This window comes from Lycium ferocissimum, chromosome 8 (assembly GCF_029784015.1).
Source record: "Lycium ferocissimum isolate CSIRO_LF1 chromosome 8, AGI_CSIRO_Lferr_CH_V1, whole genome shotgun sequence".
Taxonomy (NCBI): domain Eukaryota; kingdom Viridiplantae; phylum Streptophyta; class Magnoliopsida; order Solanales; family Solanaceae; genus Lycium; species Lycium ferocissimum.
Window position 1 is genome coordinate 8,523,267 of NC_081349.1, and position 21,279 is coordinate 8,544,545.

The 21,279-nt window shown below is 36.0% G+C and overlaps 1 protein-coding gene across 1 annotated transcript in view; it reads right to left on the reverse strand.

Moving 5' to 3' along the window:
* Nucleotides 1-1,392: 1,392 nt before the first annotated feature.
* Nucleotides 1,393-21,279, reverse strand: part of LOC132067171 (protein DETOXIFICATION 29-like) — a 27,124-nt gene continuing 7,237 nt past the window's right edge. Inside the window, exons 4-8 of the mRNA XM_059460320.1 lie at nucleotides 6,028-6,114; nucleotides 2,545-2,601; nucleotides 2,090-2,447; nucleotides 1,900-1,986; nucleotides 1,393-1,667 (exon numbers count right to left, since the gene is read on the reverse strand). Coding sequence (XP_059316303.1) covers nucleotides 1,593-1,667; nucleotides 1,900-1,986; nucleotides 2,090-2,447; nucleotides 2,545-2,601; nucleotides 6,028-6,114 — 664 coding nt within the window. The 3' untranslated portion in view covers nucleotides 1,393-1,592. The remainder of the gene's footprint in view (nucleotides 1,668-1,899; nucleotides 1,987-2,089; nucleotides 2,448-2,544; nucleotides 2,602-6,027; nucleotides 6,115-21,279) is intronic.

Consider the following 21,279-nt stretch of genomic DNA (forward strand, 5'->3'; position numbering starts at 1 on the left):
AGGGAGGGAGTATATATTTTACCATAATATTCATATTCATTGGTGTAAGTCTCAATAGCCTTAGAAAATAATTTGAAAATGAGTAATTAATGTGAAGGGTAAAATTAATAATAAGAACAAAAAATTCTTTCTCTTGATATGTTAACGTGGACAAGTAAAAGTAAAAGTAAAGGTAAAAGGAGGGAGTGACTTTTATCCTCGTTTTTCTTCTTTGTCAATAGTTTAAACGTGAAGAGAGGACAAACAATAACAATGCAAATTTGAACCAAAAGTTATATAAATTGTACACTTTAACCAACTACTTTTTTATCCCACTTGGACATTGTCATAGTCACGAGTATTTATTCTCTTCATTATGTACACACACATGTATGCACTTGATTTTAATTCTCTACACATATTTATTCCCTCCATGCACTTTCACTTGTCCACTTTCGACTTTTCACGCTTCTTTAGAATTAATAAATGAAGTATATATTTTATCATAATATCCATATTTATTGGTGTATAGTCTCAATAGCCTCAAAAAATGATTTGAAAATGAGTAATTAATGTGAAAGGTAAATAAGAAGAAGAAAAATTTCTTTCTCTTGATATGTTAACGTGGACAAGTAAAAGTGAAGGGAGGGAGTGCCTTTTATCCCCGTTTTCCTTCTTTGTCAATACTTTGCTTATTTTACTCTCTTTTGCATTCTCTGGTTATTGTTTCTTTACATTTATAAAATGTATTACTTTATATTTTTATTTCGGAAATAAAATTTGGTGATTTACGATATAACATATATCTTTCTAATTTTGATTTCTTTATAACAATTCTTTTTATCTATAAATGTTAACATTAAAAAATTATAATATATTTTTTAATTAATTTAATAAAAATATTTTATTAGTTTTGCTTTTAAAAAATTCAATATTTACAACAACGGTTCTTATGTTTGGATCTTCGACAGGTTAGTTAATTGAAATGGATATCAACTTAATGTCGGTATACATATAAGATATTAAAGAATTTAAAAGAAAAAATCTAGAATCAAAATATTAATTTTCCCTCATATTCTTACTAATTTTTTTTTCACATCGATGAACAACTTTCATTGTCATGACAATGAGAAAAAAGTCCGACTCTTTCCATCTCAAAGACTTAATTCCATTATATGTTTTTAAGTTTTAAACTCCATTTTTTAATTATAACTAAAGTGATGGTACATAAATTATATTTTGTATATGTTGCTATATATAATAACAATTAGAATGTTTTTAAAAGTTATATTCAAAATACAAATCTTAAAAGTATTAATTAAAGTGAATACGTATTTACATGCATCGCACGGGCATACATTGCTAGTGTACTACTATACCACATCAAGGTAACAATTAACAATTCATGACACACGAATATAAGCTAGAATTTTTATAAGGACTTTACTTTCCAGCTTCCGTGTTTAAGAATAATTTTGGCAAAATTATCTTACAATGCTCATTACTGCTGACTACTGAGCAATGTTATATTGAACGATGCAGAAGCAACTCAAATTTTCAAAATCTCCTCACATAAATTGGATGGACTTGATACAATGACTCCAAATCGGAGTTTATTTCTCTGCATCAGTTGTTTTACCATCTGGTTTCCCTCCCCACATTTGTATCCTCTCTGCTGCAATAGAAGCCTGCAATTTTCATAGTACAAAACTCATTGTGTTACAAAACTTGGATAGATAATGAAGTTCAATATGGCAATATGTATCTAGGTATTACGCCCAAATAGATGACGAAAATCCGATGGTAGTACCTAGTGAGCCCATTAGATACCACTGTTTGGTATGACCGCAAATTTTTTAAGAAACTAAGTACAAATTAAATAGCCAGCGATTTAAAAGGGGTAAATGTTTTTCAAATTACCTCTTTGTTCCAGTTGGTTTTGTAAACTATGCAAAATAGGGTGAATGTTTGAATCACAGTTCCGCTAATCATTCCGTACCAAATACCCTGACATCATGAACAAAAATGTAAATAATTGATTAAATAAAATGACTATCAAATGAAAAGAAGACAAGTAGCTTAGCTTCACAAAATGACATAGTGCACTTACTTGAACACCCATGTTGAGCTTATAGCCTAGTAATAAACCCAATGGAATACCAAACAAATAGTAACAAGCAATATTGACATAAGCAACCAAAGCTTGCCATCCTGCTCCAATAGCCACACCAGATAGAGCTGGCTGAATATTGTTAACCACTATGCAAAATGCTAGTAATGGTGTCAACTCATAAACAAGATGCTTCACTGATTCACTCTCTGAGAATAAGTTAGGGTATTGGCTTCGAAAGACGAGTAGAAAAACCGATAAGAGAAGACCTATTGAGAATGAAGAAAACACGACGACCACCACTGAAAATTTGGCCGTTCTTGGATGAGCTGCCCCCAGTTCATTTGACACTCGCACGCTGAAAAATTTTGCGCATTTTTTTCTCATGATAGATGTAAAAGAGAACTAAACAATTTTCTTCGTGCTAATATAGTCATTTTGGATTCGTGACACACCTTACAGCAGCATTGCATCCCACAGCTACCATCACTGTCCATCCTAGTATGTTCATGCTGCAATTCCACAAATCATAATTCTTTAGGCAAACATAAACTAGAAGATAATTACGCGATCACCAAATTTGTGTATTTAGAAGTCCGAAACAGGTGCGACTTAATAGAATAGTTTAAAGTCAAACCTTAACAAGAGACCTTAGACTCATTTAATAAAATTCATATATATATATATATATATATATATATATATATATATATATATTATTTGAAGTCTAATTAAACTTTGTGATTAATGAACAAGTTTGACAGCAATTGTTTGATAAGATTTGCTCGTCTTCAATAATGAGTAAGTGATTATTTAAAGAGACGTTATAAATGTAGCAACTAGTAATACCAAATGAGTGATATTTGGGGTCCCAAATATTTTGGGCCTTTTAGCAAGGATTTCAAAAGCTTTGGAGTAGATCCGCCCTGCCCATAAAAAACCCCATCTCAAGTAAGAAATGACAAAGAGAAGTTAAAAAATTGCATCTCTCTGGTCTCTGAGAATCATTTACAAATAACTTCCTCCGTTCAATTTGAACTTTGCACATCCTATCCTTTAAAAAAAAGAAAAGACATGAGTATTTTACAATTTACACAATACCCATATTAATTGATATTTAGTCTTAGGACTTGAGAAATAATTTGGGGAATAATGCTAAGTGTACAACATGAAAAAAATATGTTTTTTTTCTTCTTAATATGCTAATTTGGCTGGTAAAAGTGAAAATTTATTTTTAATATAATGGACCAGTAAAAGTGAACGGAGGGATTACAATAATGGCTGGTTCAATGCATTTTTTTGCGCGGAGTGCCCTTCTTTTGGGGTGATCTTTAAATTTTGCCCCTCATATTTGTGGTCTTTAAATTATGCCCCTCATATTCTTTGGTCTTTAATTTTTGCCCTTTCTGCAACTTTGAGCTTTCGCGCCTAAATAATGAGGTTCGAGTTCGAACCCCGCTCACATAAATAAAAAAAAAAAATCGCAAGACAAGGTTTGGGTCGCGTGTATCGGACTCGGCATACTTTTGTTAAGGAATTACACATTTATGACCGGACCCCGCTAAATGCCTATATGGCGGACTTGGCATAAGTATCGGTAAAATAACTTTGATAATTCTTCACAAAGTTATGCGGTGGGGGCATACTTTTAATGGGCAAACTTTTATGCGGACCGGCATAACTTTGTGAAGGAATTATCAAAGTTATCACGGACCGCATCTTATCACAAATCGCCCATAAGGCGTAAGTATCCGGTCCCGCATAACTTTAATTCCTTCACAAAGTTATCTTGGGTGGGGGCATACTTTTAATGGGCAAACTTTTATCGGATCCAGGCATAAACTTTTGAATGAATTATCAAAGTTATCTTGGGACCCGCATACTTATGCCAAATCCGCCCATAAGGCATAAGTATGCCGGTCCGCATAACTTTGTAATTCACTGTCATGTATATATCGTTAGGCATAAATAAATTTAAACTTACCTCGCGAATTTTTTAAAATTTTAGCTCGCGTGGGTTCGACGCGAACTATGGGTTTTTGAGAAGGCGTTGCAAAATTTAAAGATTTCAACTATGAGGGGCAAAATTTAAAGACCACCCCAAACGAAGGGCAATTCTGCGAATTGTTCGGTTCAATGCATATGCATGTTATTAAAAATAGAATCAATTTCGATTACATGTTGCTAAATTTAATGAGAAATGACGTTTTCAAAAATGTTTGAGAAATCAAAGGAAAAAAAAGAAAGAGATAATGGACCTAAAAGTAAGAGAGTGAAGCATAGCGAAAAGGACACAAAAAGTAAGAAATGAAATATAGTGAAAAAGACAAGCAATCGTTTTAGAGGTCGAGAGTCTTACTAATCCTGAGGCAAGAGCTTTTTCGTTTACCGTCAAATCTTTCTATAACAATATTATTGGGTCTGAAATATTTTAGCTGTTATAATGAATGACTGTTATACACATATAATAATATTGATATTTAAATAATATTTTATTATTTTAGGCCAGAAAGATGCATGAAATCTATTTTTCATTTTTTATTATCAAATTCCAAGCTTAATCACACTTTATATAATGAAAGAAAATCTTTTAATGATGAAAATATATATTCATATAATATTCGTCATCATAAATAGTACTGTATTAAAGTATCAAAATATTTGGTTAAAATTTCTAGACCTGTTATTGTTAATCTTACAGATTCTATTTCCGTAAAGTTGATCAATCATTATATTACCGAAAAAAGAAGATAACTGCTACATAGAGGTAATTTTACAAAGATTGTACTGTCATAAAAATGATTGTTGTCGTTATAAGTAAAAAAACTGTTATAAAAAAATAAAATATAATACAAAAAATCGGCTCCGAATTGTTATAGAAAGGTGTTATTATACGAAAACGTTGTTACGGAGAAATCTTCTTGCAGTTGATTTTGTTTTTTCCAGTTTGTCAAGTATTACTTGTAGGAGTAGTACTTGAAATAATTAATGCAAGTAATTGAGCAATAACCTCTGCATATTTACAAGTTAGGATTAGGCCTTGGTGGATTCCGCTCCTCTCTACCGTGTCAAAGTTTGTTTTCTCTGCCGTGAGAAAGTTTGTTTTGAACATTATTAGCAGTATAACACAGACTCTGCTGAAAATGACCTTTCTTATTAATTAGTTACTTCCTCAATCTCAATAAGTATCTTACTTTTTTTATGGTCTGTCTCAAAAAAAGTGTATTTTTCTATACTTAGTAAGTTGACAAGTCAAATATCTTACGTGACAAGTTTATAATCACAAGATTCAAATAATTTTTTATTACTTTACACATCTTTAATTTAAAGCCACAAGATTCAAAAGTCTCCCTTTATTTCTTAAACTTTATGTCAAGTCAAACTAAAACACTTAAAATGGGACGGAGGGAGTATTAAAATAGTACTATCTCGGATAATTATTATAGTAATCCTTCTGTCCCGATTTGTGACACACTTTCTTCCGTAATTTGTCCCAAAAATGATATTTTTATATTTCTAGAAAATATAACTTTAAATTTTCAATTTTAACCGAAATAAGATAATTTATAATTGTACAAATATCTATGACTTATTTTAAATCACAAGTTTAAAACAAAAGAATTTCTTTCTTTTAGACCGATAGAGCATTGGTGTTACACTATAACTAGATCTTTATCTCTAAGTACTTTAGACAAACTCCTAATTAACTAAAGGACAAATGAGGGACTGTCAAACAATTCTTATCAAGCCACCCTGAATTTTCCTTTGTCGTCTAATATAGCCATTAAACTAGAATAGTAATAGTAAAATAAACAATAGAAAAAGCAAAATATTTTTTGATGACAAATCACTAAGGTAAATGATTAATAGTATTATTAAGAGCTGAACTTTTTATTATGGCAGACAAAAAGCATCAAGTGAGTAATTTAGACACTCACCAAATAGACAAGGCATCAACAGCGACTTGTGCGTTCTTTAAATAACCAGCGAAGAGGACCAGCGCCATAAAGTACCAAGTCTCCAAGCTGCATATTAGTTATATCAGATGCCAAATAAATCAGATCAAGAAAACCATAGTAATCACTAATCAGAAATTTAATGGAACACTAACTTAAAACGTGAAACTATAATTTCATTAAATTAAGTCCCTTAGTAAAAACTGCTATATGTTTCATAAATGATCACCTCTTAGTATATTTTCTTTTATTTTGTAACATGTTGATGGTGACCTTATGGCGCACCCTGTGTTGGAGGCTCATGTGATTAATTATTGAGAAAATTTCAGAGACCTCCCCTCACGTTTTGCTTCGTTTCACTGACCTCCTCTCACGTTTGCAATATTACGGTTACCTCCCCTATTTTAATTTTTTTTGTAACAACTATTTTATTCTATTTATTACTAATAAAAAATATCGTATATATGGACTGATTTGTCCTCCCTACTTTTGATTAAATTTTATTTTATCAATATCTCCTTGAAAAAGTTACTTCCTAGGAATATTAAAAGGAATATAACGGGTTATTCACCCGTTCCCAACATGAAAAATCAAATCTTACTTCTACAATAAGAAATCTGCATTGGAGAGAAATCAAATTCCATAAATGCTAAAATCAAATTCCACTTCTACAATCACATTACAATGTACGACTATGTAACGATGTGCAAGAAGGAGAGAACAACAAGGAATCCTTTCAATACCCGATTAAACAAATGCAAATTTTCAGTTGCGCCATTACTCGATAAGGAACTCGGTTTGTGTGAACTACGTCTAAACCTAATTGTTGACACAACAACTAGTACACAAGCTAGCTGAAAGCTAATTCATGCTCGTATCGTTAAGTACACAAATCTATAATAATAAAGCCTTTTAGATTTTTTGCACTTTAATTTGTCTTATTTTCTCAAACAAATAGTTGAGCTATCACAATGGATAAAAAGAATAAGAATGAAGCTTTACCATTTTTCTTTTTTGTGGAGCAAAAATGAAAGCGGATGAACAGGGATGGAGAATGACATAAATTGTTGGCAATATGTCATTTATATTTTTAATATACAAAATTTAGTTTCAAAAAGTCAAAACGTGGTTGAAGAAGAGAAAAAAAGCTAAACTGTTGGGAACGGGTGAATAACTCATGGTATTCCATTTTAATATTCCTAGGAAATAACTTTTTCAAGGAGATATTGATAAAATAAAAAATCAAAATAACTTGATTTTTGGGAGGCCAAATCAGTCTATATATACTATTTTTTAATTAGTAATAAATAGAATAAAATAATTATTACAAAAAAATTAAAATAGGGGACCACATATGCATTAAGCCATCTTTTTAACGAGGAATATATACTTCCCGTGTAATAAAAAAACCAAAATAATATAAAGGAGTTTAGGGTAGATTGATTTCGTTTAAGGTAGATTGATTTCATTTAAGGTAGATTGATTTCGTTCTTAATTGCTTGTCATTCTCAAGGATCATATCAATTGCAAAAACATGAAAACATAAGATTTCCAATGCAAATTAACATATCGACTAAAACATGAAAACATAAGATTTCCAATGCAAATTAACATATCGACTGTCACTACAAATAATACTCTTATCTGACCTTTTTTATCATGTTTTCTCTTGAGCCGAGGGTCTTTCGGATATATTGGTATTACACATATATATATTCTCTCTCTCTATATATGGATGGTAAGCTTCCCTTTCAGAAGGGTATTTCATAAACATACATTAGAATTATCTTTAAAAAAGGTTGCTGTTGGCTCAAGGTCATTTATGTAGAGATGCAATATCCACGAAGTGGTTTTTCAAGGAATTTAACTTCTGACAGTATAAAAAAAGTTTCAGGTCATGTTTGAAGTTAAATCTCATAATTGGTGAAGTTAGTAATTAACCAAAAAAACAAGATAACTGACATTTCATGATATATTATACTATGCTAATAATATAAAAGGCGGAATATATAGATAAAAATCTTAACTTGACCTCAACTAATAGCTAAATCTCAATTTTCTTTTTGACCATCTAGACATTTCAACTCGTTTTACTGTGTCTTGTGGACACCCGATGCTGACATTGGAAAATGTTTGATTTTCACTTGACATTGAGCGCGTCAGCCATTAAATTTTGTGCTTCAACCTTTTATAAAAATTATGTGGGTCTCACGATTTCTCCTCTTTCCCACACTTGTTCTTATTCATTTTGCATCCACCATTAAAGGATTTTGATCAAACAAGAAACAATCCCTAAAACTCCAGATATAATTTTCTCAAAGCAATATTAGCAACCCCCCAATAAAATCCACTCGATTTCTTATTCTGATTTTTCGATATGTATAAGAAGGCAAAGAAGGAGACGAAGTTAGTAGTTATGGCGGAAAAGACTGTAACGTTTGACTATCTGTATGAAGAACTTAGGGAAAAAGGCGGGACAAGAACCTGTACAGGTTAGACAAGTCGAGAGAGAAAGGCTCGTGACTTGGAACAAGTGAAGTGTATCAAAGACGAGGATGGCGTTGTAACGACCTATTTGGTCGTTTAGACAATTTGTCCTTTTTACCTCAGTTGACCCCCCTAGCTCCGTTAGAGTGTGTTTGACTCGTGGGGTTGGGTAGCGTGATTCCCAAGGTGATCGGGATTGGTTTTGATGAAATGAGAGGCTTAAAGTGAAAAATCTTTGACCAATAGTTGACTTTTGGATAAACGAACCTTTTTGGGAATTTGGTCGATTCCATGAGGTTCGGAGAGTCGTTTACAACTTGGTGGGGTGATGATAAAATATACGAGTCCACCAAACAGTGTAGAGAACCAGGTTCTCTATCTGTTCCCTTAAGTAAAGACAAAAGGTAAATAACACAAGATATTTACGTGAAAAATTCCTTGCTCAAGGAATTAAACACCACGACCTACACTAGTAGGATTTCCAACTTCAATATAAACGAGCAACTTCAGATTACAACCTATTGCAACCTAGGAATTAAACTCTTAATTCCTTAACCCTTACAACAACTCTATTGTAAGACCCTTACAATAACTCTATTGCAAAGAGAGAAACTTGACTAACTCTAGCCAACAACCCAAGCAAACATTTGACTAACTCTAGCCAAATGAACAAACTCATAATGGTTGTAAATCTGTCCTACTATTACACTTCTTGAAAGCCGTGTAGGAATACAAGTTAAGAACATAAGACAAAGACTCAAAAAACCTAAGGAGTCAAGTTATATTCAGTTGTTGGGAACGTGTCCTTCTGTTTGTTGGGGCTTTGTTCTTGAGAGCACCTTGAGAGGTGGCTGCCAGCACTTTGATATGTAGGAGATTTTTGATTTGCAAGTGTTAAGGTTTCTCTTGTGTAATGTTATCTATATATGAGGATCAAGTGTTGAGATAAAAGAGACATTGCATTGTTCCCTGGTATGCTACAGCTGTGTTCTTTGCACTGTCCATTCGGTACAATGTCAGCAGCTTTTACAGCTGTAGAGTTGGTCGAGCAACGGCTAGGGGACCTAATCCCATCTGGTCCCTGTGAAAGCATATCTGGTCCCTATTCAGCTCCTCATCTGGTCCCTTTATATACATATCCTCTAGCTTGTATGTTGTGGTTGATTGTATCTGGTTCATATATGGTTCCTTGAATAAGATTAATCAAACCGCAGGGTGTCATGAGTGAGGGCACATGAGCCCATCTGGTTCTTCCAATAAGACTTGCTATTTTTATGCATTATAACACATTGTACAGCTCAGATTAGGTTTGTCAAATCATCAAAACATAAGTGATCCTAACTCATCAATTCCCCCCTTCTTGTTGATGACAAACACATGACAATATTCCCCATGAGGACCAGATGTCCCACTTGTTTGTCATTGTCAAAACCTCATAACACATGGTATTAGTCGAATGAAGTTTTTCAAATCATCAAAACAAGTATATCGTAACCCTTCAATTTCCCCCTTTTTGATGATGACAAACGCATTATTATCTTCCTCTTGAGGACCAGATTCCCTACTTGTTCCCACTGAGAATCAAATCCATCTTCCAGTCATGAATATTTGTAGAGCACATATAACAAAAACAACAAAGGCCAAACCCTTCAAACTCATTGGCAGTCATTAATTTTTCCCCCTTTTGGCATCAATTAAAAAAGACGAAGTATATGCCAAAACAGGGTTACTGACATTAAACCATGGCCACTGAGGCAACATAACATATGCATCAATAAAACAAGCAGGCTAGATAATATTGCATAAACAGAAAGATAATGCCCATGTATAATTAGCATACAAAAAAAGGCATATTACTTCTAGCATAACAAAATAGTTTTTTTTTTTTTTTTTTTTTAAAAAAAAAAAAAAAACAAGAGTGCCAATCACTACAAGCCAAAAGCAAGGATAATATGAAGGTCAAATCTGGGAATATGAGAAAAGTTAAGAGAAGGGACTGAAAAGCAGAGGGAAAGAGGGAAAGGATTCCGTTTAAAGCTTTGAGAGAAGTTTGTCAATGAGCTCATTGGCAACACGAAGATCATGAACCAGCTGCTGAGTCAGTTCATCCACTTTCTTTTGAAGAGAAGCTACTCCAGCTTTGAGCTTCACATTCTTTTCCTTCAGCCCACTCAAGGAACCAGGACCCCCATTTCCTCGTGCACTCTGTTGTAGCTCATCTTTCAGAATAACAATTTCAGTGTCCCTTTGGGCTAGATGCAGTGACAGCTTGTCAATTTCTTCATTTGCCTTTTCTTAAGCCTCTATCAAATTTGAGATTACAGAGTTGCTTCCAACACCTCCCTTCTTTGGTATGCACTCATACTCCTCTAAAGTACCTTCAGTGAACATGTGCATTCTTGTACCCAAGGTCCCTCTACCAACTTGTATCTTGAAGTGCTCGAAGATTCTGGTAAGAAGGAATCCATATGGTAGCCTATGTCTACCATCCATGATTGTAGCCACTTTGATCATGTGCTCGATCATAAGGGAAGGCAGGCTGACAAGAGTGAAGCTGGCTAAAGCTTCAATCAGGGACAGGTCAGGAATGGCAGCCATAGTTCTTCTTTCTGAGCGGGGCAAAATAACTTTGTTAACCAATTCAAAGAGCAATTGGTATTTAGGCTAAAGTTTCTTTTTAAAGACTCTTTCTCCATCTATGGATCCTTCTCGTTTAGTGATAATATTTTAAAAATGAGGTGATGCAGTGTCAGTCTTGACTGAGTTTAACCCATCAGTTGGAACTTGCAAGATCTCCCCAATAATGTGTTCATCAAGTGTGAATTCAACTCCATTTACAAATAGCAGTAGGGAGCTATCAAAAATGAGAAAGTTGGCATAGAATTCAACTACTTCATCCTTAAAGAATACTAGAATTGGCGGTTTAAAGAGATGTGTCCATCTTTGGAATTCAACTATTTTAATCAGCTCTTTCATTCCATGTTTGCCAGCAACTTCTGGATCAAAGATTCTACCTTTCAACACCTTTTGGGTTTTCAGAATTTCCTTTCTTTCTGAATCTGTCCACTCCACCTTTTGTAGCTTGGACGAGGAACAAGGTTCCTCTCTGCCACCTACAGATTTCTTATTTTGGGAACGAGTTCTTTTGTTTTGCTGAGAGCTCTGATTCTCAGTATTTGGTCCCCCTTCCCAGGGCTCTGTTTCCTCATCAACTATTTTTCTTGATTCAACTTCTCTCTGTTTTCTTTTCTTTGAATTTTTTCTCAAGAGTGTGATTTCGTTCTCTTCTGCTTGTCCCTCCTCTACTCTCCTATTTTTCACACGGTCTGCCTCTTTAATTGGTGATACTTCCACCTCATCCACCAATCCCTTGGTCTTTCTCACTAGTTTATCCCTTTTTCTTAATATATGTTTCTTTTGGCTATTTTTCAAATTCGTCTCCATTTGTGCTTTAGCTTTTGCCTTGGTAATTGGTCCCTGTGTAGATTCAAATGTTTTAGCAATCATTTCTTCCTTTCGATATGACCTTGTATTTCGTTTGAACATTATACTTACAGGCTCATCCTCATCATCCCTTTTCTAAATCCTCATTAGTATCTATCTCAGGTTGATTGAACACAACTGATTCCCTTCTTTCAGAGATCTTTCCTAGAGGTACAATAATTTTAGGCACATGATGGGAACCTGATCCTTCGTTTGATATTGAAGCATTTTCTAACACAGGAGAATTTCTTCCCTGTTGGACGGAGGAACCAGGTCCCTCAATGTTTTCCCCAGAACCCTCAATATTTCCCTCTTTCTTCAACATTTCAACAGCCAGCAGAAAATTTGTAACAATTTCTTCCTCTTCACTAGCTATGATCTTAGACCTATCCCTTTTTCCTTTAACCAGATTTTCCTCAAAGGACTCAAATTGTCCTTTGTCAGATTCACCATCGACTTTCTTATTTAGAGAGACAGAGTTACCTGGTGCGCAGACAGTCTCCTTCTCTGCAACCTCCACTGTCACCTTTTCAAATTTCTCTGTTCTAACATCGAAAACACCTGGTCCAATTGGCTTATTGCCCACTTCAGTCATGTCATCTACTCCATAGTCTAAGCACTGCCTTGGGGTTTCAACATCTCCTTTCTTAGCTTTAAGTTCAATTTCTTTGTCGGAAGATTTCAACAACAACACAATTTGACCATCATCGTCTAAAATCGGGTTTTTTTTTAAACATTTGAGGACCGAGGTTCAGGTACAAATTGTTTTGGTGTCTGACTCTTTCGTTGTTGTGCAGGATCAGAACTGGTAGGTAATGATGGTAACGAGAGAGTGTTTGGGTTAGGGAAGGATGGATACTTAGAGGGTGACATTGTAAGGATTGTCTCAGAAGGGGTTGGCGTTTTTGAAGGTGAATCACAGGGATTTGGGCTAGATGGGTGGGGGGTGTAGAGGATTTGAGCTCAGACATGCCGGAATTTTAGCAAGGAAATGATCGGAGGTAAGTCTTTGATACTCGAAATCAACAAAGGGAATAGGAATGTCAACACTTTCTACCTTGAGAGAGAGAGATGAGTGGGTTTGGAAAGTAAAAAGGTGTTTCTTTGTGAATTGAAGCAGTAGCACACGTGGATAGGAGATCTGACTATAAAGGGATTCCATATTAATGATTTTTAAGATTGGGCGGGAATGGTCATAATAATATGGCACTCTAGCAGTTTTTAAAACATAATGCGTAGCTTAAAATACTAACCTGAATCAAGGAACTAGGTTCCTTGACCTTAATTTTTGAAAAGGAGCATAGTCTCTGAAATATGCAATATCACTTAGCCGTGTACGTTTTTTTTTTTTTTTGAAAAATGCCATGCGTGTATACTTGTAATAGTATAGAACTGAGTTAGATGTCAAATAAAATCCCTTTTTAAGCATATACCTGTTCTCCAATCATAGCCAAAACATGTGGGATTATTTGAAAGGAGCCCGTTCATGGAAATTTGATCAGACCCAACATCAACTGATTTGTAAAGGTCCCCTGCACATAGCTTTGAGGAGAAGCTTTCTACCTGGTCCTTTGCTTAGCCAAGCTTCACACATCTCAACCCTTTCTTCAGTAAAGCACACCCACCGTTTCAATCATCATTTTCAGAGGGGGGTACCCACGATCCTTGCTGTAGATTACTCACCTGGTTTCAATAACTTTTAACTATAGGCATCATGTTCTGCATTTGTTTCTCCCAGACTTATGGACATTTAATAAAACTCCAACCACTAGATGTTCAGCTTCATGAGGAGTGATAAGAAATCTAGATTCTTCACCATCTTCATCATCCTGTGAGTCTTTATCTTCCAAGTTGTCAGCAATCACGCACATCCTTCCTTTATATGCAAGCAACACAAACTTTGTGATCTGAGAACTTGATGTTTAGTAGCCCAAGCATCAGGTCCTCCATGATCTTATTTTCAATCAAGGATAAAGACTTGTATCACCTATTAGTCTATGCCTTAATTTCCACCATTACTGAGAATATAGGGATATGTTAGATCCCACAGACATGAGGACCAATTCATAAGTTGTGCTTCTCATCAAAACACAAAATACATGTTCTCAGTTTCAAGGAGAACGTCTTGCCAGTTTTTCCAATGCCAAGAATGGACCCATTCTTTTAATTTTCAAACGACATCCTCTCTCCTTGATAGGCCTTGGGTGAGAAAAAATCATTCATTCTTGCAGTTATATACTTCAAGCATCCACCATTCATGTTTTATTTTGACTGCTTCCTCTCACTCAAGCCTGTCAACTAGATTACTGACTCATTTTAGGAACCCAATCCAGTTTGCGTCCCTTGGAGTGAAGGAACGGGTGAATCAAAATTCTTTTTGCCCATTCACGCAAACCTAATTTTCTTTTGCGCGGACCAAGTCCCTCAACTCTTGATTTCCTTTCAATAAACCTCTTATTTTTCTGAAGAACTTAAAGTTTTGCTTTGCACGCATCTTTATAATGGTTGGTTTGACCACAGTGAGTGCAGAGCCAATTTTCAGATGTGGTGACATACCCGCTATGGGGATTGTAAAAAGATATAGCCTTTTTAAATCCAATACATTCCCTTCCTCCTGTGTGGCTCTTGTACATGGAGGTGACTGCCTCTGAGGACCAGGTCCACTGAAGTGACTTATCCAGATCAGTTTTTACCCTCATTAAATCTTCTTGAAGTTGTTTGTTCCTTTCAAGTGCAGCAATAAGATTCATCTTGGTCTTGTTAAGTTCTTTCTCAAGCTCAAGTTGAACCTTACTAGCTTCTTTCTTTCCTTTAGATGGTATGATCATCCATCTTTTAATTTGAATTTTTAACAGAGATTTCTCTAGAAAGCACGTCTAGTTGTTCCTTCAAATCTTCATTAGTGTTTGCCAAGCCATCCTTTTCTTGCTCTATTACACCAAATTCTTCAATGAACGCATTCTTTTCTTTAATGAGGCTGTGGTATGCAGCAATTAGCACAGTTGCTAATGACATCAATTTTTTGTGAGAGTAATGTTCAGGTTTTTCTGAACATCAAGAAAACTTACCTCGTCCTGTTCACTATCATCATCAGTATCAGATTTTCCCATGAGTGCACAGATTGACTCATGTTCTGAAGGTTCATAGTCAACAACCATCATTAATGCATCACCTTGGTCAACTCCATCTTTAGATTTACTAAAAAGGTCTCCCCAGGCAACCTGATTCTGCTTTGCCAAGTTGTCAGCTGCATTGCTCTTTTTGAATTTTTTTCTATCATGAATCTGGTTCGTTTTTGCATGAACCTGGTTCTTCTTTGCTATTTTGTCAGAGTTTTTCTTTTAATAGTCCTGCTTTTGGAGAGGGCATTCTTTGATGAAGTGTCCAGCCTTCCCATACTTGTGACAACAGTGATATCCTTTGAGGTTTTTGCTGGAGCTTTCTTTCTGGGAACCACAATTTTTTTGGTCCCCCTTTTGAAATCTTTAAGTGAGATACTCCAGATCGTGAATGGACTCACTATCCTTCATCTTGAGAGGTTCATGTTCTGTGGTTAGCATGTCAATCTTGGACTGCTTTATTTGACTGGTTCCCTCATAAGCAATCTAGAGAGCTTCCCAGATCTCTTTTGCAGATTCACAAGATTAGATGTGTTTGTACTCTTCTGATCCAACACCGCAAATAAGGATTTTCTTGGCTTTGAATTCCTTTTTCACAACTTTTCTGTCAACATCACTATGTTTCCTTTTTGTTTTTGGATCTGTCGCAGTCCCAACCTCATAAATCTTCATAGAACCATGAGGATCATCGCAAATGATGTCCCACAACTCAGGATCCTCAGCCATGATAAAATCATGCATTCTTGCCTTCCACCATCCATAGTATTTTCCATCAAATCTCGGTGGTCATGTGATAGATTGTCCTCCTTCTAGGTTTGATGAACTATCCATGAGAAGAATCCTTTCTAGGTGTTAGCCTTTTAGAAAGAACCTGTTCTGATACCAATTGATAAAATATACGAGTCCACCAAACAGTGTAGAGAACCAGGTTCTCTATTTTTTCCCTTAAGTAAAGACATAAGGTAAATAACACAAGATATTTATATGGAAAACTCCTTGCTCAATGGATTAAAAATCACGACCTACACTAGTAGGATTTCCAACTTCACTATAAACGGGCAATTTCAAATTAAAACCTAGGAAATAAACTCTTAATCCCTCAACCTTTACAAAAACTCTATTGTAAGACCTTTACAATAACTCTATTGCAAAGATCAAAGCTTGACTAACTCTAGCCAACAACCCAAGCAAACCTTGACTAACTCTAAGTGAACAAATTCAGAATAGTTGTAAATCTGTCCTACTATTACACTTCTTGAAAGTCATATAGGAATACAAGTTAAGAACACAAGACAAAGACTCAACAAACCTAAGGCCTCAAGTTATATTCAGTGGCTAAGAACATGTCCTTTTGTTTGTTGGGGCTTTGTTCTTGAGAGCACCTTGAGAGGTGGCTTCTAGCACTTTGAGATGTAGGAGATTTTTGATTTGCAAAGTGTTAAGGTTTCTCTTGTGTATTGTTGTCTATATATAAGGAGCAAGTGTTGAGATGAAAGAGAAATTTCATTGTTCCCTAGCATGCTACAACTGTGTTGCTGCATTATCCATTCGGTACAGTGTTAGCAGCTTTTACAACTGTAGAGTATACCTAGCAACGGCTAGCGACCTCATCCCATCTGGTCCCTCTGAAAGCGTATTTGGTCCTTATTCAGCTTCTCATCTGGTCTCTTCATATACATATCATGCAGCTTGTGTGGTGTGGTTGATTGCATCTGGTTCATAGCTGGTTCCTTAAATAAAATTAATCACACCGCAGGGTGTCATGTGTAAGGGCACATGAGCCCATCTGGTCCTTCCAATAAGACTTGTTATTTTCATGCATTATAACAGTTTGTACAGCTCAAATTAGGTTTGTCAAATTATCAAAACATAAGTTATCCTAATCAATTTCCCCCATTTTGGTAATGACAAACACATGACAGTATTCCCCCTGAGGACCAGATGACCCACTTGTTTGTCATTGTCAAAACCACACAACACATGGTATTAGTCGAATGAAGTTTTTCAAATCATCAAAACAAGTATATCGTAACCCTTCAGTTCGGTTCCCGAGGCACTCAGGAGCGTTTTGGTTCCTTGGTTGGAAATATATATATTTGGGGTTTTAGGGGTTGACTTGGTCAATATGACCTCCGTTGAGAATTTTGAGAGCATGCGTGAGTTCGTAGCGCGTTTTAACATTGGAATGCATGTATGGTTTATATCCGGGAGGTCTCGGATGAGTGTCGGATTTTGGGTTGAAGTTGGTGAAAAACCAGATATTTGGTAGTTTCTAGTGTGCCGCTTCTGCGGTGGTTTGGCCGCGTCTGCCCGCTTTCATGAGGCTTGGCTTGAAAATGCAAAGGATCGCCTCGCCGAGCAGTTCCACACATACGGGGTCTTTTCGTAGGCGTGTGACTGCTTATGCGAATATTGTCCCGCATTCGCGAGATGCTGACTTATTTAATGAATCCACATCTACGGACGTTCTCCGCAGATACGAGATCACGTTTGCGGGCACGGATTCCACAGGTGCAAAGATTGCTGTTCCAAATTCTTAAAATCCCCAATTAGAACCATTTCTTTTCATTCACCAAATTGAGACCTAGAAGCGATTTTTGGGGCGATTTGTGGAAGCTTTTGGGTGATTCTTCTTGGGTTAAGTTCCTTAAACTCTCTTTCCGATTTTATTATTGTAGTATTATGGGACTAGTTGGGGAAGATGGGTCATGAACCTAAGACGATTTTTATAATCCTGTTTCTTACTGATTTCTAACCATCTTATCAATGGGTAATTAGTCCCTAGGCTTAAATCTTCCATTTATTTCAAGAATCTAGGTTATGGAATTTGGGGTTTTTTGATTAATGACGAAATTGATGCTAAGTTGGGACTAGATTGTGTTAATAATTAGTGTCTGGACTTCTTAGGCTTGGGGTTAACCGTTTCCAACTTGACATTTTCGTTTTGCCCTTGTGGGCCCAGGTTTTCTTTTTAAAGTTTATTTGCGATTCGAATAATATTATGGCAATATGGGTATCATTAGTCTTGGAATCTAATGTAGATTAAATTGTTGATTAGACTTCGACCGTTCGGAAGCTATTCGAAAGGGGAAGGCTTTGGCTTGAGGGTCGTGGCTACTGTTCAGCTTGTGAGTTATGTTATGGCTTACCTTATTCAGCTTGCGAGTTATGTTATGGCTTACCTTATGGTATACGTCGATTAGTAAAGCATATGTAGAAGTTAATCATTGACGGGGAATGCATGATAGGACTTCGGGCATGGTGTGGAGGTGAAATCTAGGTTGGTTCCGTCAGCTGTTATGTGGGCTTGTCGCCATACTTGCTATATTTGTGACTGTGGTACTTGCTATATTTGTGACTCTGGTTGGATTCATCTCTCTCTTGTCTTCTCACTTATCATCGGAAAAAGGAAAGATCATGAAAAAGTGTACTTCATGACAAGTAACATATGAGATTTTATTATGATTACTGTTGATTTTGATATCATGCGTGACATACATTCTTATTTCATATGACATGCGATATGAACTGTGACTTGATATGATGATAAGTGAGAAAGTGTAGCCTCCGAGGTCTTTGTTGGAGAGCGTAAAAGAGAGATGAGAGTCCGTGATCTGAGGTTGTTACCAGTTTGACATACATTCTGATTTCATATGATATGTGATATGAACTATGACTTAATATGATGATAAGTGAGAAAGTGTAGCCTTCGACGTCTTTGCTGGAGAGCGTAAAAGAGAGATGAGAGTCTGTGATCTGAGGTTGCTACCAGAGCAAAATGTGTGCTCGTGATTCGAGGTCATTTACCGGAGCAAGAAAGTGCTCAATGCCCGAGGTCTTTTGCTTGGACGAGGTGTGCATGGACTTCGTAGGTCCCCATAGGTCATGGCTATGAGGCATTGCCCTTAGCATATGTGTACGGTACAGAAAAGTTGGCCAGTGCATTGCAGTTTATATATATTCACTCATTTGCATTCATTGATCTTGTGCCTTTACTGATATTACACTTTTGATCAATCTTGTGTTTTGACTGATCTTATTCATGGCCTGAATTTATACTTGAGACTACTTATTGAGTGTGCTTGATTGCTTATCTGCATACCAATAAGTTTTTGTCTTTTAAATATGTAAACTAATTGTTGTCGGCCTATGATGCTTACCAGTACTTGTATTGTACTGATACTACTCTTGTTGTACTCTTTTAAGTGCAGATCTTGTCACTGGATCTACGTCTCAGCCTCGCGAGTGATCTCGAGGCCTACCTACTTGAGATTCTAGGGTAATCATTGCCAGATCCGCAGTTCGGAGCCTCCTTCTTATTATATCTGTCATTTTGCACTCTTGAGACAGTATTTCTTAGTTTTGAGACTTAGTATTCCATCAGACTTGTATATATGTTAGTGGCTCTTGTATCGTGGTTCAGACCAGATCTTTGGGGTTTACGTCTTGTATTTCTGCACATTAATTAATATTTATATATCGAGACTGCTTATGTATTTATCTTAACTTTCTGCATGTTTATTTGAAATAAGCTAAAGTAAGGGAAGAGTTCGCCCATCAAGGGGGTCAGCGTGGGTGCTTGCTCGACCCACGAGTTGGGTCATGACAGGTGTAGTATTGGCGGATGAGACACATATTAGACGTAGATGACAGACAATACTTCTATAGACTCTTGAACAAAGAGAGGGAGATGAACATTGTGTTAGGTGTGCCAAAGCAACCCGATAGTCGACGAGATTTTGAATATTGTAGGCGTGCAAAAGATTGAGGAGATGAAGGGGGCTATCCATAAGATGAACAGGGAAAGAGCGACGACCAGACAAAATCCAGTGAAATTTTGGAAAAACGCGGGCAATGCAGGCTTGGGTAGCTTGTTGGGTTGCTTAATGTCATTATTAGGACGTTGAAGATGCCCAAAAAATGGAGGTGGAGTATGATGATTCCATTGTACAAGAACAAGGGTGACATCCCGAACTGCAATAATTTTAGGAGGTATCGAGTTACTAAGCCACACTAAGAAAGTTTCAGAGAGAGTGGTAGAAGCGAGAGTAAGGATGAGTGTGTCTATATCTGAGAACCAGTTTGGGTTCATGACGGAGTGATGGACTACAGATGTTACACCTTGGAAATTTTTTGTTAACGTACAGTGAATAGAATAACGAAGGGCACGACGTATACGATGTTTTGATAAGTAAGAAATAGCATTTGATGATCCTAATCGAGATTTCAAAGACATTTGAGGTAAGGGAAGAAAGTTGTTAAGGAAAGCAAGGTATATGTTGTGTGTTGGGCAAGATTTACGAGTATCGAACTAATGATGGCTTAATGATGCTCTGGAGAAGAGTTATAACGTCCCTTATATTGGTAATGAGGTGTTAAACAAGTGTCAAGAAGGTTCCATAAGGATTGGAGATCAAACGAGTCAACAAGAATGAGTTCGGAATAACTGGGCATTATACGGCCCAACATACTGGCCGTATAAATTATATCGGCCGTATGTCCGGCCGTATAATCAGCCCGGATAGCACGCCTCACCGGACCGTATCTACGGCCGTACATACGGTCAAGATAATTTATACGGACCGTATGTTGGTTCGTAAAATATGGTCAGGACAGTTTCAAGAATTAATGTAAGGCCCCTCTCTCTTTTAATTCATTTCATTTCTCCTCTCCACACTTCAAGAACACTCTAGAGAACTCTCCACTCTTCATCCGTAACAACCCAAGAGAAATTGATGATCAACTTCATCAAACCAACAAAACCAAGCGTATGAAACACATTAAAGTTCATCTAAGCCAAGAAATTCCAATGGAAGTGAATTAGGGTTTTGGTGCAAGAAGAGTATTTCTACTCAAGACTTATTCCTACACTATCCAAGGTAAGTTTTATGGTATTTTCATGTTGTTTGAGGTATTGAAAAGTTGAAACACTTGGATTGTAGAAGGAAATAGAAAATGGGTCATGAATGTAAGAATAGTGACATTTTGAGTAGTAGTTTGGAATGAGTCATGAATATTGATATGTTGTGATTGTAAGTATGTTATGAATGACATTTAGAACATGGGATAAGTATTATATGTGAGAAAACGCAATAGTGAATTATGACCATGATTATGGAGAAGTTGAAGTGAAATTAAGAGATAT